This window comes from Desmodus rotundus, chromosome 10 (assembly GCF_022682495.2).
Source record: "Desmodus rotundus isolate HL8 chromosome 10, HLdesRot8A.1, whole genome shotgun sequence".
NCBI lineage: Eukaryota > Metazoa > Chordata > Mammalia > Chiroptera > Phyllostomidae > Desmodus > Desmodus rotundus.
Window position 1 is genome coordinate 270,730 of NC_071396.1, and position 17,033 is coordinate 287,762.

At 56.1% G+C, this 17,033-nt stretch overlaps 1 protein-coding gene and 1 pseudogene across 1 annotated transcript in view; both read left to right on the forward strand.

The window, feature by feature from the left end:
• Positions 1 to 8,945: 8,945 nt before the first annotated feature.
• KDM5B (lysine demethylase 5B) overlaps positions 8,946 to 17,033 on the forward strand; it is a 49,730-nt gene continuing 41,642 nt past the window's right edge. The window contains exon 1 of the mRNA XM_053912620.2: positions 8,946 to 9,283. Coding sequence (XP_053768595.1) covers positions 9,080 to 9,283 — 204 coding nt within the window. The 5' untranslated portion in view covers positions 8,946 to 9,079. The remainder of the gene's footprint in view (positions 9,284 to 17,033) is intronic.
• On the forward strand, positions 15,239 to 15,379 carry LOC112318941 (U1 spliceosomal RNA; annotated as a pseudogene).

Genomic DNA, 17,033 nt, shown 5'->3' on the forward strand with positions numbered 1-17,033 from the left:
CCCAATCCTACTCTTCCTCTTTGTCACTGTTGCCTTACTTCCCAAGCCTGCTCCTATTCTCACAGCAGGCGGGGCGGGGGGGGGGGGCCTGACGGGATGGCACAGAGCTCTTCTCACAGCCAGGAGGAGGGCCACCTGTCCCTGGGCCTCTGCTGATTGTCTCTACGGCTCCGCGAGGAGACTCCACTTTCCCGCAGTGCCTCCTTCTCCAAATGGGGGTCGGCCAGGGTCGGTGAGGAGGCTGCTTATCCCAGAGAAAGGTGGTCACCACCCAGCCTGCTTTTCCAAGGAAAAGTGGAACTGTTAAAATAGATGAACTTGAAGGGTTGCTAAGTGCTAAGGAATTTGGTGGCTTTCTTGGCTTTTTAATAAACGGTATCATTCACTTATTCTAATTTTTAATGTTATTCACAGACCTTGGTTGGAAAGTGATTCCACGAACTCTGAGTAAAAAAGTCCTTTCTCGAGGGTTGGGCTGTGGGACTGCAGGCTGGCTCAGCCTTAAAGGCCAGCGGGTGGTGGGTAGGGTGGGGGTGGCTTTTTCCTCTGTGTCCTTGTGTTTCTGAGTGATTAGAGGAAAGCCTTCAATATGCTTGTCACCAGCTTTCGATTCTTATCCTGCGTATTCAGGACACAGAGGAAATCCCAGTCAGGAATTTCCATGTTCCTGGGGCTGTAACATTCTCTGATCTCCCCATTGTCTTTCTTCCTTCCTTCCCTTTCCCTCCCTCCCTCCCTCCCTCTCTTTTTCTTTCTTTCATTTTTAGATTTTATTTGTTTATTTTTAGAGAGAGGGGAAGGGAGGGAGAAAGAGAGAGAAACTTCAATGTGTGGTTGCCTCTCTCGTGCCCCCTGTTGGAGACCTGTCTCACAGCCCAGGCATGTGCCCTGACTGGGAGTTGAACCGTCAACCCTTTGGTTTACAGGCCTGTGCTCAGTCCACTGAGCCACACCAGCCAGGGCTGATCTCCCCATTTTCATAGACACCTGCCAGTTGAGTATTTTGGTGGAGGTTAACAGGCTTCCCTCCCTTAACCATTTAGCTCTTCGGTAGGAGGTATGCAAATAATCCTTGTGTTGGTAGCAGGGTTTCACAGATTAAGCTTTTCTTACCTGGCTTCCTTGTGCCAGGACTTTTGGTCAGAGGTGATCCAGACACAAACCCCTGCACGTGAAACAAATAGGCTTCTCTGCTCCGGAACAAAAACGCGTGGATACAGACGCTGAGCCAAAGGCGGCTCCGTCCCCCTCGGCACCTCCCACCTCCTTCCCCAGTCCCTCTGGGCGCAGGCCGCCTTTCAGCCCTCCGACTGCCACCGCTTCTGGAGGGGGCTGGAGGCAGACAGACCCAGGAGGGGGTGCTGAGGACCGGTCCCTGCGCAGAGCTGCAGGGCGGGGAGGCCCAGAACAGCACACTGGGGCCTCCCAGGTCTCCGCCCCTTGAGCTGAGCTGCCTCTGTGATGTGATGTGTCTCTTGTGAGCTCCCCACCTGCCCGTCAGAGGTACGCCTGGGCAGGCCCTGCCTGGAGCAGCTGCTCAGTCACTCACTGTGATGCGTCGGGAGGAGGAGCCCCAGTATCTTCAGGGAAAAGAATGGGAGCCTGCTGGACCCCGTGGAGGGAGAGTCCAACTCGCACCCCGCCCCACACCTTCTCATTCTTCCCCCAGGCAGGGATCCTCTTCTCCTCTGCGGTTTCCATTCCTCCCCGAATTCAGGTTCTCTCCAATTTCGCCGCATTCCTCTGCGACCCTACCCAGCAGAACTCCCTGAAGCGTTGTCTTTATTAGTGAGTCCCTGTTCACGTCACATTCCCTCCCCTCCTCTCACTGGCCGGCCTCTCTGCACCTTTCACACGGCTGACTTCTGCCTCCTTGGAGCCCTTTCCTGCCTGACGCCCGTCACTTGCCACACAGGCCATCCTCCCCTGGCTCACCCTTGCCCCAGCCCGGCTTGCTTCCTCCCCCACACCCAGTCCTGCGGCCTTAAGAGCTTCAGTAGTGGACAGCGGTGTGGATACGTGTAGGTACACGCCCGTGCACGGACTGCTGACTCCCGGCTGACCCATCTCCAGCCCTGACCCAAGCCTGAGATCTGGGTTCCTTGACTAGACTGTTCAACATCTGCGCTCAGATGAGCCAGAGGGACTCAACCTTCACAGAGAGAAAGTGGAAGGACACCTTCCTGCCTCCAAGTCTCTTCCTCCCCACACTCCCCCACCTCAGGAAAGCGTGCTGCCACTGGCCCGGTTCCCCAGCGAAGAAAGCTGTCACCCCCCACATCTCTGTCCCTTCTGCACTCCAGTCTCCTTAGTCCTGTTGCCTTTTCCTCCAAGTGCATCCAGACGAGGACCCTCCCTCACCGTCTCACTGTGACAGCGTAGTCCACACCACTGTCACCTCCTGCCAGGACTGGGGCAGCCACCCCTCACCGCTCTAATGGGCCCCTCCCCTCCCCCCTTATTATCCTGCAGTCCCATCTCCCGGGGGCAGTCGGAGACCTTTTAAAACTGTAAGTCAGATGGTGTCCCTTCTACCTACGAGTTTCCAATGGCTTTCCTTTTTGCAAATAGGAAAAATCCAAATTCCTGACCGTGTTTGACAAGATCCTTTCTGGACTCGCCCTGTCTGCCTCTGACTTCACCCCCCACCCTGGCTTTGTAGGGAGGGGTCGCCCCTTGGACGGACCGACCTGTTTCTGGGCTCAGGTCTTTGCCCATGATGACTCTCTTAGAATTTTCTCCTGGACACTTTCCTATCGCCGCTTCCTTCCAAGCCTTGAACCTGAGCTCTGCCTTTCCTTTTTCCACCTCAGCTCCCCTCTCCCAGTCTCTCCCAGTGGTACCGCCTCCATTCTGTTTTCATCAGCGTCTACTTCCGTCTCAAGTGTCCCTGTCCATGGAATGTAAGCCCCTGAGGGGCAGGGCTTTGGTTCAATGCTGCACCTACAGCTCCGCTCATGGGTCCTGGCCTGGAGGGCGTACGAGGTGCAGGAGCAGTGAGAAGGACCTGTCCGCAGGCCCGCAGAGAAGGGGGTGCGGGCTCGTGGTTAGGTGCTCAGACTCCGGACTCAGCCAGGCTGGGCCAGAATTGGATTCTGCTGAACTGACCACGTGGCCTCTTTGAACCCCAGGTCCTCCCTTGTGTTGAGGGGTACATTTCCCTTTATTCCTGAGCCCCCACCCAAATTTTTACTTTTGGATTCTTACACGGACGCTCAGACTCTGAGAACCTTTCTGTATCTGAGCATCAGCATCGGATTCCCACTTGTCTGAGGGCTTCAGAGGAAACAAAAAGCGGAGGAAGGAGAGCGGGAAAAGCCCTGAGCCCTGCCCCCACCTGTGACTCTGCTATCTTGGGTGTGGGCTCCAGATGTTGCTGGAATTCCCAATTGTCCTTGGAGCCTAGGAGCTGGACTTGGCCCAGGGAGGGGGTGGGGCAGGAGCTCACGCCCCCCCCCCCCCCAGCCCAGCACTTCTCCAGGGTCTCTGCCGCTGCCCCTTTGCTAACCATGACCCTTCAGAAGGTCAGCAAGCTCATCACCCCACCAGCCTCTCCAGGGAGGTGTCTCCGCACAGAACACAGTCTGGCCACAAGCATGTTTGGTTGGCCCACACACAGTTTTTCAAAAATTCAACTGAAGATTAAACATTTAAACATAAGGAGAGCCTTGGCTGGTGTGGCTCAGTGGACTGAGCACCGTTCTGGGTTGCCGGCTTGATTCCCGGTCAGGGCACATGCCTGGGTTGTGGGTCAGGTCCCCAGTTGGGGGCATGAGAGAGACACCCACACATTGCTGTTTCTCTCCCTCCCTTCCCCTCTAAAAATAAATAAATAAAATCTTTAAAATTAAGGGGGCTTGTACGAAAACCTCAACTTTGGCTTCTCTTGAAAAATGGCAGCTCCCAGCCACCCTGGCCTGCTCAGGGACAGCCCCGGGCGGGGGCTGGACGCACTGGCTGCACTTACTGACGTCTGTGCCCTTCGGGCATCTGAGTCTTTGACCCCTGCTCTGAGTTCCGTCCTGGGAGACCTGATGGATTCTGGTTTCCTGCGGCACCTCCAGGGGATAAGGGGCTCAAAAGATGGGGCACGGAGTGACCCCTGGGGTGGGAGGGCTGTGGGCAGAGGTAGGAGGAAGACTAACAGGAGAATGCAGACAAGTGAGTAATACACGGTGGAAAACAAACTGAGGAGATAAGAGATTCTGACGGGTTTTTGTACAGGATTAGACAGTGTTCTAGAGGACTTCCAGGGGACGGGGGCGTGGCCAAAATGCAGAGTAGAAGGGAGTAGAGAAAACCGACTACCCCAACTCGATCTTCTTGAAAGCTGCCGCCGAACAACAGGAAGACCTGACCTCAGAGCAACTTTTTTCCAATTGAAGGTCACAAAGTATTAATAGGTTACAAACCCAACTTCGCGGGTGTCAACCGGTATCACTGACTAAGGGCAAGTGTTGTCTTGTAAAGCTGTTGGTCCTGGGAGTCAGTCAAACAAGTGTGAAGCCACTGTGGAGAGTGACACGTGGACAGGTTAAGGGGCAGCCGGTGATGGTGACATTCAGGACTGCGTTTCTGTGTCTCGTCTCCTCAGTTTTAGGGAAGTCAGCGTGGTATTTGGGGTCACATGGCCAGAGGCTCTAGGATCACCATTCCAGTTGCAGCTGTCACTTTGGCTGGTTAACCTTTCTGAGCCTCAGTTTCTCCATCTGAAAATGGATGACAAACCCACCTACTTCACCAGCCCTGTCTTATTCCTGATCACACAGCATTTCCCGCTGCTCCCTGCCAGGGGAGAGAAGAAGGGGAATCAGCATTTAGGTTTTCATGTATCGGATGGACCGGGGATACAACATAGTTTGGGTGAACGTGTAGACTACAAGTGAGCTCGGTACATTCCTAGAGCTGCGCGAAGTTATATCATTTGTGTAGGGAAGACTTTGATCCTCGATACAGAGAATTCCAACCTTTCCAACTGTCCAAAGCTGGGGAGCATGCTGAGCAGGGCCCCTCAGTCTAGAGGCCTCAGGGCGGGGCTGGTGGTGGCTGTAGGATGATCAGGAAACATGAGTTTCATTCTGCCTCTAGGCTGCTCAAGGTTGGGACCTGCAAAGTGGCCCAACCTGAATATGAGGTAATACCCGAGGCCCTGGTGGGGGTAATCTGCCCCTCCCCACCCCCTGGGCTGGGCTGGAGCACCGTGGGAACCTCCCACCTGGTGTCTGTTGGAGGTTCCCTGGGGAGGTGGCCTACACCCAGGCCCACTGAGGCCCTGAATCCTGGATCCCCTTGGGCCGAGTCAGCAGAGAAGGGGTCCCAGGACAGGAGAAGAGGAGGAGGGGGAAGGAGGAAATGAACTCAGTTACCAGGTATCTTCCTGGACCCAGACCCAGCTTCCCAGGGACAGAAGCCCAGAAACGAGAGCCTTTGTCACTGTGTGAGCTGATCTGCTGGGTAGCCCCAGAGGCTGGGGTGGGGCAGAGCCCAGCACACAGAAGCCCCACACAGGAGACCAGTCCTGCAGAGGAGAAGGGGTGGCTGGTCCCAGGGTCATGAGCAGGGCAGGGCAATGGGGGAGGGCAGTTCCTCCCACTGCTGGTGCCCGGATTCCCACGTGCTGATCTGCTGTGCGATCTCTTCCCGCTTCGCTGTGGAGCCAGATTCTTCTCCTGTCCGGCCCCAGACTCCATCCTCAGCCAGTGGGAGCCACAGACATTCAAGGCCACCCCTCTCCCCCTCAGCAAATATTTGTGGAGCTTCTACTCTGTGCCTGGTTCCAGGGCTAGAGCCCACTACTCCTTCCCTCCAGCAGCTTAAATCTGGTCCGGTGGGCGTGTGCAGGGAAGGGGGCAGGGAAAGACAAACCCCAAGTGTTAAGTGCAGCAACACAAATAGTGAGAAGTCACGGCAAGACACAACAAAGCAGGGACGCCAAAAAGGCTGCGACTCCTCGTGAGATCGCAAGGTCTGGGGGTCTCCACGGCGGACATCTGACACCAGACATCGCGGGGCACCAGAGCGGGAGGCGGGGGGTGGGTGGTGGAGGGGAGCGAGACGATGGCATTGAACTGGGATGGATTGAGGCTGATGGGAGGCCTGAGCACTGGGCAGACTGGTGAAAAGGAGACAACCAGTAGCCTCCCCCGGGCTGAGTGGGGACGTGGTGTCAGAGGGCCGCAACACCAGGAAGGCGCAGGAAGGCGCAGGAAGGCCGCAACACCGGAGGTCGGGGCGGAAGGGAGCCCCGGAAAGCAGCAGGAGGCCGCAGGGGGACGTGTGCTGGGCAGGGGCGGAGAGAGGGCCCTACACGTGCGCTACGTGCAGTGAGAGCAACTCCTCCCCCGCCCGGGCGGATGGAAGCCGGGCCCGCCCCCATCCAGCCGGGACCGCCGTCTCAGCGGAGTGCGGGGGCTGCGAGTCTGGCCAGCCTCCATCCACCCGTGGGCCCCATCCCGGGTGGTGCGCAGGGGCTGGGACGGGGGGAGGAAGTCGCACCCCCAAGCCTGGAAACCTAAGCGACTGAAAGGCTCTCAGAGAGCGCTCCTCACAGGCGGGCGGACCTGGGGGCGCAGGCAGGGGATGGGTTGGGCAGGCTGGGGCCGAGCGGGCCGGATGAGGACTAAGACCCCTAGGAGTGTGGCCAGAGGATCTGGGCTGTGCGGATGAGATGGCTAGGGGACGGTGGGGCGGGGTGTCGGGATTAAGGAGGGGCTCTTGGAGACGTGGCACTCGGAGAGGGGCTGGTTCCTCCTAGGCCGCCAGGGTTCCAGCCCTGCTTCCCGCCAGGAGCCCGAACCTGACCCGGTCCAGGCCTCGCGTCCAGCGGTCCGTGAGCCCTAACCTAGGACCAGCTGGCTGGGGTGGCAGGTCCGGCCTCCAGGGTATCCCGCGGCCCAGACCAGACAATGCGGACGGGCCCCGCCCCCGAGGCCGTGCGGCCAATCAGCGCTCGCGGCAGGGCTCTTTAAAAAAAGAAGAGCCGGCTCGGCGGTGTCAGCTGGAGGATCCCTCCGCCATGTAAACATGCATCATAAAGGGCGGAGGCGTCGCCTCCCAGAGCGGTCCCCGGCGGATCCGCTCCCGGCGTTGTCGACCGCCCCCCTCTACGTCACCGGCGCTGCCTCACCTGGGAGCCGCACAGCCTTTTCGCTTACGGACACCGCCGGAAACACAGGCCACCCGGCGCTGGGGAGGTGTTCCGAGGCGCGTCCGGGGCACCCCAGTTAGGGAACACTCCTGATCCATGTGTACCTGCAACTTCCCTGCAGGCCAGGCCTGCCTAGCTCCGAGGACGCGGGTGTGAAGTGCGGGCTAGGCTCGCGGGACGGGAACTCGGCTCCACCAAGACCCTCAACAGCACAGCCCGCTCGCGACCGAGGGCTGCGGGATGTTTTTTCCGCTCTACGTTTTGTTAAGGAAAAAGGTCAGCTACTCAGCAAAGCGGAAAGTTTTTGCAGCCAACTCCTCTGTGCCCACCGCATCCCCCAGATCCCACCACTCACACTCCACAACTCCTCGCTGTGCCTCACATCGGCCCTGCCCTGGGGACTGTCAGGTCGCCCCTGGGCTTCAGTGGCCAGGGCTGTGGGCCCGGAGAGCTAAGGAAAGGGCTGCCTTCTCCAAGGACCTCTGAACTCTCGAGGGGCCAAAGACTTCTGGAAAGTTTATTGAGGCCCGCCGTCTTCCCCTTTCTAATGGAAGGATCCGTGAGGGACAGCAGGGCTAGGACTCTGTAGGCCTCCCCAGGCCCTTGCAGCCTGTCCTTCCAGGGCTTTGGCTGCTTTCTGGGTAAAAGAGGTCTTTTCAGTGTAAAGTCCTACCTTCTGAATTTCCTTGCTCCCCTTTTCTGGGACAGGACACTACATGTCCCTGTCTTCCCCCCCAAAGTGCCTAGAAGGGTTCAGATGTCTTAAAATTACTTAACCTCTCTGGCCTGTTCTGCAAAACTGGCACGACGGAAGTTCCTCCCCAACAAGAGGGTTGTTCGATGAGCTAACATATTAACATAAGCGAAGCATTTCTTCCACACAGGGAGCATCAGACAAAACAGCTATTTATTCTAAATATAGATGCATGCTGGACTCTCAGACTGACACCCCCAGTTCTGACGTCTCCCCCTCAGCCTGCTGGATCTCTCCAACCGTCCCAAAGAGCCCTCCCAGTCCACGAGCCGGGGAGGGAGCACGTTGTGTCCCTCCCTGGGCTTCTTGCTCATCTAATCTAATGCCTGGCAGTGCCGACCGCTCGCCTGCCAGCCCCAGGCTCCTGAATCACCCTGATGCTTCACTGTCGCTCCCCGACTTACCGCCATGTCTTCATCTCCTACATTTGCCTCCCTTCCCTCCCCCGAATGAATGGGACCACGGCCTTGCTTCAGGAATGTTTCTCCCACTCAGCCTCGCCCTCACGTTGCTGGTGGACCCCTTTTCTCTGAAACACTCCCACCATCCGCCAGTAGAGACTGCATTCCTTAGCTGCGTGGAGTGGGGCCAATGGCTCCATCAACCTGTGCCTCACAGGCCTTCCCTGTGAAATGAAAATAAGGGGACGTGCCTCGCGGGGCTGCTGCGTAGGTTACGCGATTAATCATGGAAGCTCTTAGGACTGTGTCCAGGACATCCGAGTGCTCCGTGTTAGGCGAGTATGAACGTCCCATGACCGTTTTCTCGCCTCGGTGCCCTAACTACGGGGAGCTGGCGCCCCCAGCCCCTCGGGTCCCCTGGGGTGCACTTCCCCAGCGGGACCCCCTCCTCCACCAGAGGTGGCTCGCGGAGGGCTGGACCCGGGTCCCGCAGGAAACGGTCCGGGAACGCCGGCTCGCGCGGCCGCAGGGTCGAGCCCAGCCGCGCGGAGGCCCGCCCTCCCGTTCGGGGACCGCGGGTGGGGGCGGGGCGGGACTCCTTTTCCTGCCGCGGCGGCGGAGGCACACGGCGTGGCTGCGCAGACGTCGTCGTCGCCTTCCGCGGAGGAGGAGGAGGAGGAGGAGGAAGGCTGAGGCGCCCGAGGAAAGCTGAGGAGCCCGGTGCTGTCGCCGCCTGCAGCCCGGAGCCCCGTCCTCGTCCCCGCCCGAGCCGCGGCGATGGATCCGGTCGCCGCGCCGCCTCCCGGCCCGCGCCCCTCGCCGCCGCTCGGGGGCCCCGGCCCACTGGGCGAGTTCCTGCCGCCGCCAGAGTGTCCGGTGTTCGAGCCCAGCTGGGAGGAGTTCGCCGACCCGTTCGCTTTCATCCACAAGATCCGGCCCATTGCCGAGCAGACGGGCATCTGTAAGGTGCGGCCGCCCCAGGTGAGTCAGGCGGCCGCGGGGCCGGGGCGGGTGGCGTCGGGGCCGGCGGCGCGGCGGGGCCGGGCGGGCGGCTGCGGGGCGGGCGCGGCGCGGGTGCGGGACGGCGGGCGGGCGGGCGGCTGGAGTTGTCGTGCGCGCAGCAAAGTTTCAATATGGCGGCGGCGCCGGGTCCTTTGTGTGGCGGGGCTGGGCGGCCTCACCTGGGCGCCGCGCGCTGCGGGCCGGGCCCGGAGGGGCGGCGGGGCTGCCCGGGGGCAGGAGCGGGCGCCCGGCGGCGCGGGCTGGGCGGCGAGGGGGCGGGGGCGACGCCGGGCTGCGGGACCTCGGAGGCGGGCGCCCGGGTCCCCGCCCGCGGCGCCGGCGCCCCCCGCGGGACGGGGCGGGGGCGGGGCGGGGGCTCCTGAAACGATCCCCCGAGACGACCCCCAACGGCCCCAACGTGCGCGGAGCGGACCCCCGGCCGGCGCCCGCGCGGCCCGCAGGCCTGGTGGCGGTTGGCCGGCCCGCACCGTTGGGACGCGGTGTAACTGCCGCCGGCGCGCGGCCCCTCGAGGCTCCTCCGGGGCGACTCCGCCGAGACCTTCGCGGTGGCGGCGACTCCCTGAGGCGAGCGTCCGGCTGGAGGCGCCGTTGTGAGGGAGCCCGCGACCCGGCGCCCCACGGACCCGGCGCCCCCCGCGCCGCGCGGACGCCGAGCTCAGTGTTGCCGGGCGAGTTTGACGGCGGCCGCCCCGCGCTGTCGGGGAGTCGCGGCCGCTCGGGGGCTCGGGGGCCGGGGAGGCGCGGGTCCCGCGTCCGTCCGCGCGAACATCCCGGGACTTGGCGGGACTCGGGCGGACCGAGCACTCCCCGTCCCCCGCGCGAGGCGGCCGCCTTTGTCCGCAGACTCGGGGCCCGCGGGACGGAAGCGGCCGCAGAAGTCGCCGCTCGGGATGCAGAAGGGTCTTCTCGGAACAAAGGCGCCCGGGCGGCGGGTGGGAGCCGCTCCTTCGGGAGCAACCGCGAACAAGTGGTTTCGTGGAGCCGGAGGGAGCGGGGCCGGGGGCTTCTGCCCTTTTGTTCTTTGCGTCCTTCCCGGCGCTCGCGGAGCGGACGCCCCGTTTGTGGGGACCTGGGGTGCGAGGCGCGTGCGGTCGGGGGCGGGAAGCGCGGGGCACGAGCTTTGTTTGCAGGGACGCCGACCGTGCGGGGCGCCGGGCTGCCCCCGAGCTGCCTGGTTCTGTCCATCGGCGAGTCCCCTGGCTTCGTTAGCGCTCGAACCCGAGTGCTCGTCTCTGCCCTGCGGTACTGGGGCGTCGTTCTAAGCACAAGGTGTATTTTCCTGTCACTGCGTGGTATTCGGAGGCGGCATCAGGCAAAAGATAGTGGGTTTGATGGCGTCCACACCTCGTTGCCGGCAGCGGCCCCCGAACGGTCGCCCAGAGCTGGGCTGCCCCGTGTCTTCCCGGGCGGGCCCAGGGGTCGGGGTCGGGGTCAGGGTCGGGGTCAGGGTCAGGGCGAACCCGCCCCGATGGCCCAGTAGACCCGGTTCCCGGCCGTCACTTCCCGACGTCACCAGTTAGGTCCCTTTGTCTTTTCAGCCAAAGTGCAAGCGCCTCCGTGTTGAGTGGCCCCCGAGCCCGTTTCCTCGTTTTCTGTCGCATTGGCTTCGGCCTAATCTTCTGTTTCCCCGGTTTTTCTGGTGTCTTGTCACAAAACGTCATCTAGTTGGGATTCTTTGACCAACTTAAACCCTTAACATTTAGAGGAAAACTTATCAATAGGAACGGTTCTTGAACGCAGGAAGAACACGTGACTACTTTTTAAAAGTAACAGCAATGTTGAGATGCAATTCATATGCTATACAATTAATCAGTGTTTCACAGAGTTGTACCACCATTATCACAGTCGAAGAAACCCCGTAACCATTTGTAAACTACTGTTTAAGACAAACTTAGGGCCGGACTGCTCAGGAAAAGCCATTCTTTCCCCTCACCCTGTGCGAGGCTGGACAAAGTCCCGTGGTCCTCGTTGGAAACCGTCTGCCTTCGGGAAGCACAACCAGACCTCGCTGGTTGTGGGCTTTGTGAGGATGTTTGGACTTGACTTGGCCGGTGCTGGACTGGTCCTAGCGGGAGCCACAAGCACATGGGTCAGGTCACTCGCACTCTGGCGAGCAACTCATCAGCAGAGGTGGTAGACGGTTGGGGGGGCTGCGGGGGGGCTGCGAGTGTCTGAGGCCGCAGGCGATCACATCCCTCCCCCACTGGAAAACTTCCTGTGATGATAGTACTTGTTCTTAAACGTGCAATCTAAACTTTCGAAAGGGCCAAAGGAATACAGAAAAGCCTTTGAAAAATGTTAATAAATGTTCTGTATTAAAACTGGAGCTCGAATTGTTTCGTTACTGAGAGACACTGATAATAAAGATTAGAGAAAATTATTAATCTCGAGTTTCATTCTTTGTCTTTAAGGCACTTAATTATTTTTATGGTGTGTGGGCCTAGATGCGGAATATTTCCGGTTGATACATTAGTAGTAAAGTTGTTTGTTTCTTTAACTTGGGGACAGTAAGAAGGTCCAGGGTGTTTCGGATACTTTAATATAGACAGACAAAAATCTGCCAGTGAATTTCCTTTTAGAAGGGCAAAAAGTAAACTGTGCAATAAGAAAAGCAGAAGATGGTTCATGAGTTGTAAATGGGGTCTTTTTGTAGACTTCCGTGACCTCTCATTTCTGCCTCAGTTGGAGCACGTTAGAGTTGGTGGGGAAGGGGAAAGGGAGAGCTGGTACCCACCCCCGCCCCAGTGTGCACCTCTGTCCACGGCCATCTGTAGGTTTGAACAGCCAGGAACCTAGGAAAACCTGCTTTCCTCCCTGCACAGTCCTTTCAGCGTGGTTTGTGTTGAGCTGGTGGTGTGACCTTTTTTTTTTTTTAAGACATTATTTATTTTTAAAGAGGAAGAGAAACGTGGATTGGTGGTTTTCTCGCATGCCTCTAGCCAGGGAGCGGCCAGCAACCCAGGCCTGTGCCCTGACTGGGAATCGAACCGGCCACTTTTTGGTCTGCAGGCGGGCGCTCAATCCACAGAGCCACACCAGCCAGGGCTGATTCCCCTGCCCCCCTTTCTCAGAGATATTCTCTGTGGATGATGCTACTATACCTGCTTTAATGGCAAAGGTCATTGTCAATCTCAAAAAGTTAAAGTCAGGTGGAATAAATGTGGGGAACTGAAGGGCTGGCAGTACTTTTCCTTTCGGAAATTTCTGTCAAGTTAGCATCGCCTGAAGAGGGATCTCCAGAGGCATGCCAGGTAGGGAGCCCCTTTGGTGTGAGTGGACTACTCCCGTGTCCTGCAGGTTACTTAAACTGTGAGAAACTATTAACTGGATTTTAAAGTCTTGAGTTGTGAGGAACTAGTTTTGGACCCTACAGCTGCAGGCGGCCTAACAAGGTGTCTTAAGCATCTTGTTAGTTCCATGTCCTAGCATGGGACTGAAGAGAAGAGAGAGTGTCACCCCCGTTTACTTCCAAAAACTCTTCCAAAAACCGTTCCTTTGTCAGGAAGTGTTAGATGAGTTCTGTGGTGAACTTGCCGTTTTACACTTCCAAGTTTGTGAACCGGACTAATGAGGACAAGCTGTTTCTGGGGCAGGGAGCCTTTTATGTTCCACAATTATGTTTGGAACAAAGAGGTGGAATTTGACTTAACGCATTCTCGTAAGTTCTTTTTTTTTAAACAGTCAAATTCTTAATTGTAGGCCCTTCCTCTTTTTTAAATTTACTTTTATTTTAAGAGAGAGGGGAAGGGAGGGAGAAAGAGGGAGAGAAACACGGACAGTGAGATGTCTCACCGAGGGTGAGAGACATTAATACCTTGCCTCTTGCGTGCCCCCCGACCCGAGACCCAGCCCAAAACCTGGGCAAGTGCCTCGACTGGAATTGGACCGGGTCCCTCTCCTTCACAGGCCTGATGCTGAACCCACCGAGCTGCACCAGCCAGGGCGACCCTTCTCTTACAGCACCGTTGCCATACCCTTCAGACGTGGCTTAGAGTCATCGACGTGGTCATCGTTTAAGTGTTCTTTCTGGGCATGAAGAGTAGTTTTTTCCTCTGTCAGAGCCATCACGTTCAGGGTGTAGATTAAAACATTTTTTATTAGGAAAATATTCAAGCATACACATAAGCTTAAAGAGTATATAGTCTCTCTAGCTATTTCCTGAATGTAAGAGAACAGAAAGCATAGTAGCAACGTGGGGGTTGTGTAGGGGAAGAGAGCAGCTTGCATAGCTGTCTTATTGGGGAGAGTGAGGTTTCCAGGCTCAGCGAATGACTGTCCCTTTGTCCAGGTGGGATGGGGACTGCGTTACCCAGCTTTAGCGCGTGGCCTGGCTGCACAGTTGTCGGAACCTACGTGGAAAGTCGACCCCTTCAGGCCAGCGCTTGGCACACTTGAGCTTGGTGGTGCTGGTTGGAGGGCCTTCTCCATGCTCTGCTCTTGGTCGTCTTCCTCTCTGCCAGACCTGCTCTCAGCAGGGCTGAGCTGAGAGTGTGGAGTGACCAGGAAGTGGAACGAAGTCCGGGTCTGGAAGAGGCCCTACCGAGCCGCGGTCGGTAGGTTTGCTTGGCTATGAAAACCGGCGGTTTGACTTCCAGCCTGTAGGGCACCGGTTCTGCTTCAGCAGATTTGCTGTCTGACTTTTATGTGCTATCAGATGTTCAAAATGAGCGATTTAAAGGTCAGGTCACTGGAAGATACTTTCTTTCGACAACCCCTTAAAATCTAAGGGCTGTTTCCCCAAAATAACAACTTCATTTCTCAGATGGGAGCCGCGTTACACACAGCCAGGCAGCAGCTCACATAATGGACAGCTTTTTAGAACTTGTTGATTACATTTCAGTTGGTGATCTCTTATAAGAGATGTAAAATTTAAGGATTATTTTGCAAGGATAAAAATAAGCTTTACTGAGGAGAGAATGTGTGGATTTTTATGTATTTTTAAAAGTCAGTTTCTCTTATGTAGAAGGAGTCATCACTGTTTCTAGACTTAAAAAAATAGGTGGGTAGAATCTTGAATCTAGTTCCATCATGACCTTGGACAAAGTTATTTTCTCCGAAGTATGCCTACTTGTCTGCTAAAAGGGGATCTGACACGGATCGAGGACTGCTGTCCAGACTAATTAACTGATGTCCCGCAAGGAGCTTAAGCCCCGAAGCTTATTTGTTTCCCGCTAAGAAGAGTCTGGGGACAGATTTGTGAGGCAGGGCTAGTGCCAACCAAGTACATGCCCCTCATTTCCCCACAGGGCATGGATTTGTAAAGAGTGACACTTGAAAAATCAAAAGCCCACCCAGCATCAAAACTAGAATACACAGACTGTAATTCTTCAGTTGGTTTAGGTGAAGCTTTTCCATACCTGGATGTTTTTAAAAACTCGTGGGATAAAAAATTTTTCCCCACTAATTTTAGGTAGAGCTGCTATAAGTGTCAGAGGCCTTGCAGGTCCGAGTGTGTTCTGCGTTTGGTGCGGTGTCTGTGAGCGGGCGTGGTTGAGGTCATCCCCATGCTTGCCTGGCAGGAGGGTAAAGCGATTGAGTTGTTACTGTTCTGCCATTATTTTATGTGTAAAGCAGGGAGAAAGTAGGAGAGGTGGTGTGGGAATGTTTCCTTTGATCCTCAGGGCAGAGCCGGGTTACATTCTTGGCTAACAATCAAACTTAAAAATAATAAAGCTAATTAGAACTTCCATGTAATCGTACACACGTGGATTCCCCAGTGTTTTGTTCAAATGTATCTTCTGTTGTTGGGGCTCATAACATTGCCTCTTAGGTGGACCCCCTGTATATATGTATCTCCAGAGTGTGGTTTTTCGGTTTTGTCTTGAATCTAGCAATTTATTCAATATAGCCTTCTAGATGTATTAAAACACTCTTCCAATGCTGTATATACCAAGTTTTAAGTCTTTAAATGTTATGCTTACCTGGCAGGAGAGATAACCATGGTCACGAAGGTGGTTTTCCCAGGGCGAGGCTCATCCATCGCACTTCCCCAACTGTGGGAAACTCGACTGCATAATTTGTGGTAGTGGGGTAGAGGGTTTGCACTCTGCCTTAAAAAAACAAAACAAAACAAAAAGCCTTTAAATACTGAGTATTTTCGTTGTGAACCTGAAGCTAGGTGGTGGTTTTCTTCCCAGCTGCGTGTGCTTTTTGTGTGGCTGTACGCAGATTTTTGTGTTAATTCTTGCCATTTCACCAGCTTGACTAAGTTGTAATGTTCAGAAAACTAAAGCCTAAAAACCTAGCATGTTCTGCACACTTGGTTAGAACTTTTATCAAGCACATATTCCTGTGAGGCATACAGTCCTGCAGACTGCAGATACAAAACATTACCACTTTAGTCTCCTAACTCCAGAGACAAAGAGCAAATCCCTATCAAAACCGCGTAACTACAAGGTCTTTAGGGCAAGATCCTGCCAGTTTTCTGTGCGGTTGTACCACCTCATCACTGGGCAGCATTTAAACCGGTGGTCCTGGCTCATCCTCGCAGCGCTGGCTGGAGGGAAGACCGGGGAGCAGGATCTTCCTAGGGTTTGTGCTCTGGCGGCTTCTTATTTGTGGTCAAGGGTAAGGGGTGGGGCGGGAGAGAGTTCTATCAAGAGAGTTTTTGGAGGATAATCTTCATTTTGTAAATTCCAGGTGTTCCAAGATTTATCTTCTTCCAGAGGGGCTCCTGCGCAGTATTGCCATGGGTTTTGGACACGCAGAGAACGGCCCCCAGACTCCCAAGTGGGCGGCTGGCCTCAGGGGTTTGTGCACGTGGGGGGTGGGGGTTGTAGAAAATTGTACTTGACGGCAGCCCAGTCTTCCGAATTCTGCATCTGCTTTTTGTCCACTGCTAACCTTGTGGCTTTTCCCAGCCTCCATTTCCAAAATATTTCTTTCTCTTATAGAACAGATAATTGCTCATGAAGATTCTTTGAAGGAGACAGGGTTTAGAGTTTGATTTAGGGCCCAAGATAATTTGGTTTTGGAGGTTGGTTGGTATTAGAGAAAAGATTTCATGGAAAGAATATTAGGGTAGGAATCAAAACATTTGGCTTCTGGTGTGTGTGCTTTTTTCCCCTAAGGTATGACAGCTTCATAGACAGGGAAACTGCTGAGAGAAGTGAAGTCACTTGTCTGCGCTATCACAGCTTAAAGGACAACAGGTTGGGGAATTGCAAACCATGGCCTTTTATTTACTTCAAAGTCGGTGTCCATCTTGTGCCTGGTGGCTCCCTGCATAGACGCCAGGCGCCCCCTGGGCCCTCTCACGCCCTCACCAGTGGTTTGGGAGGGAGACTGCAGCCGCCCTGCTTCCTTCGGGCCCCCCAGGCCCAAGTGAAGGGAGCTGATACAGACAGCGAGATGCACGTGTGTGGGACCGGTGCCCCATTTCTCTTGTCCCGTACGCTTGTCTGTAGAACTGTGAGTCAGTCACACCTCGCTCTTCTAGTTCACCAGTGCATCTCGGCACAGCCATTCCGTGCACTGTGTGCTGGTCGCCTGGTTGACTTGTACGGAAACTCCTGGCTCGTCAGTGTCGCTGACCATTGCGGGACCCGAGGGTTTGAATTTTAAGCAGCTCCTCTGGTCATTTGGAACCTGTTAATAAGAGGAATTCTCTTAACCTGATAACTTCAAAAATAGAAGTTCTCCACTGTCCTACAGGACACTAGGGAAGTCCTTTTTTGCCTGGCTCTGGTGAGTGGAGAAACGAATTGGG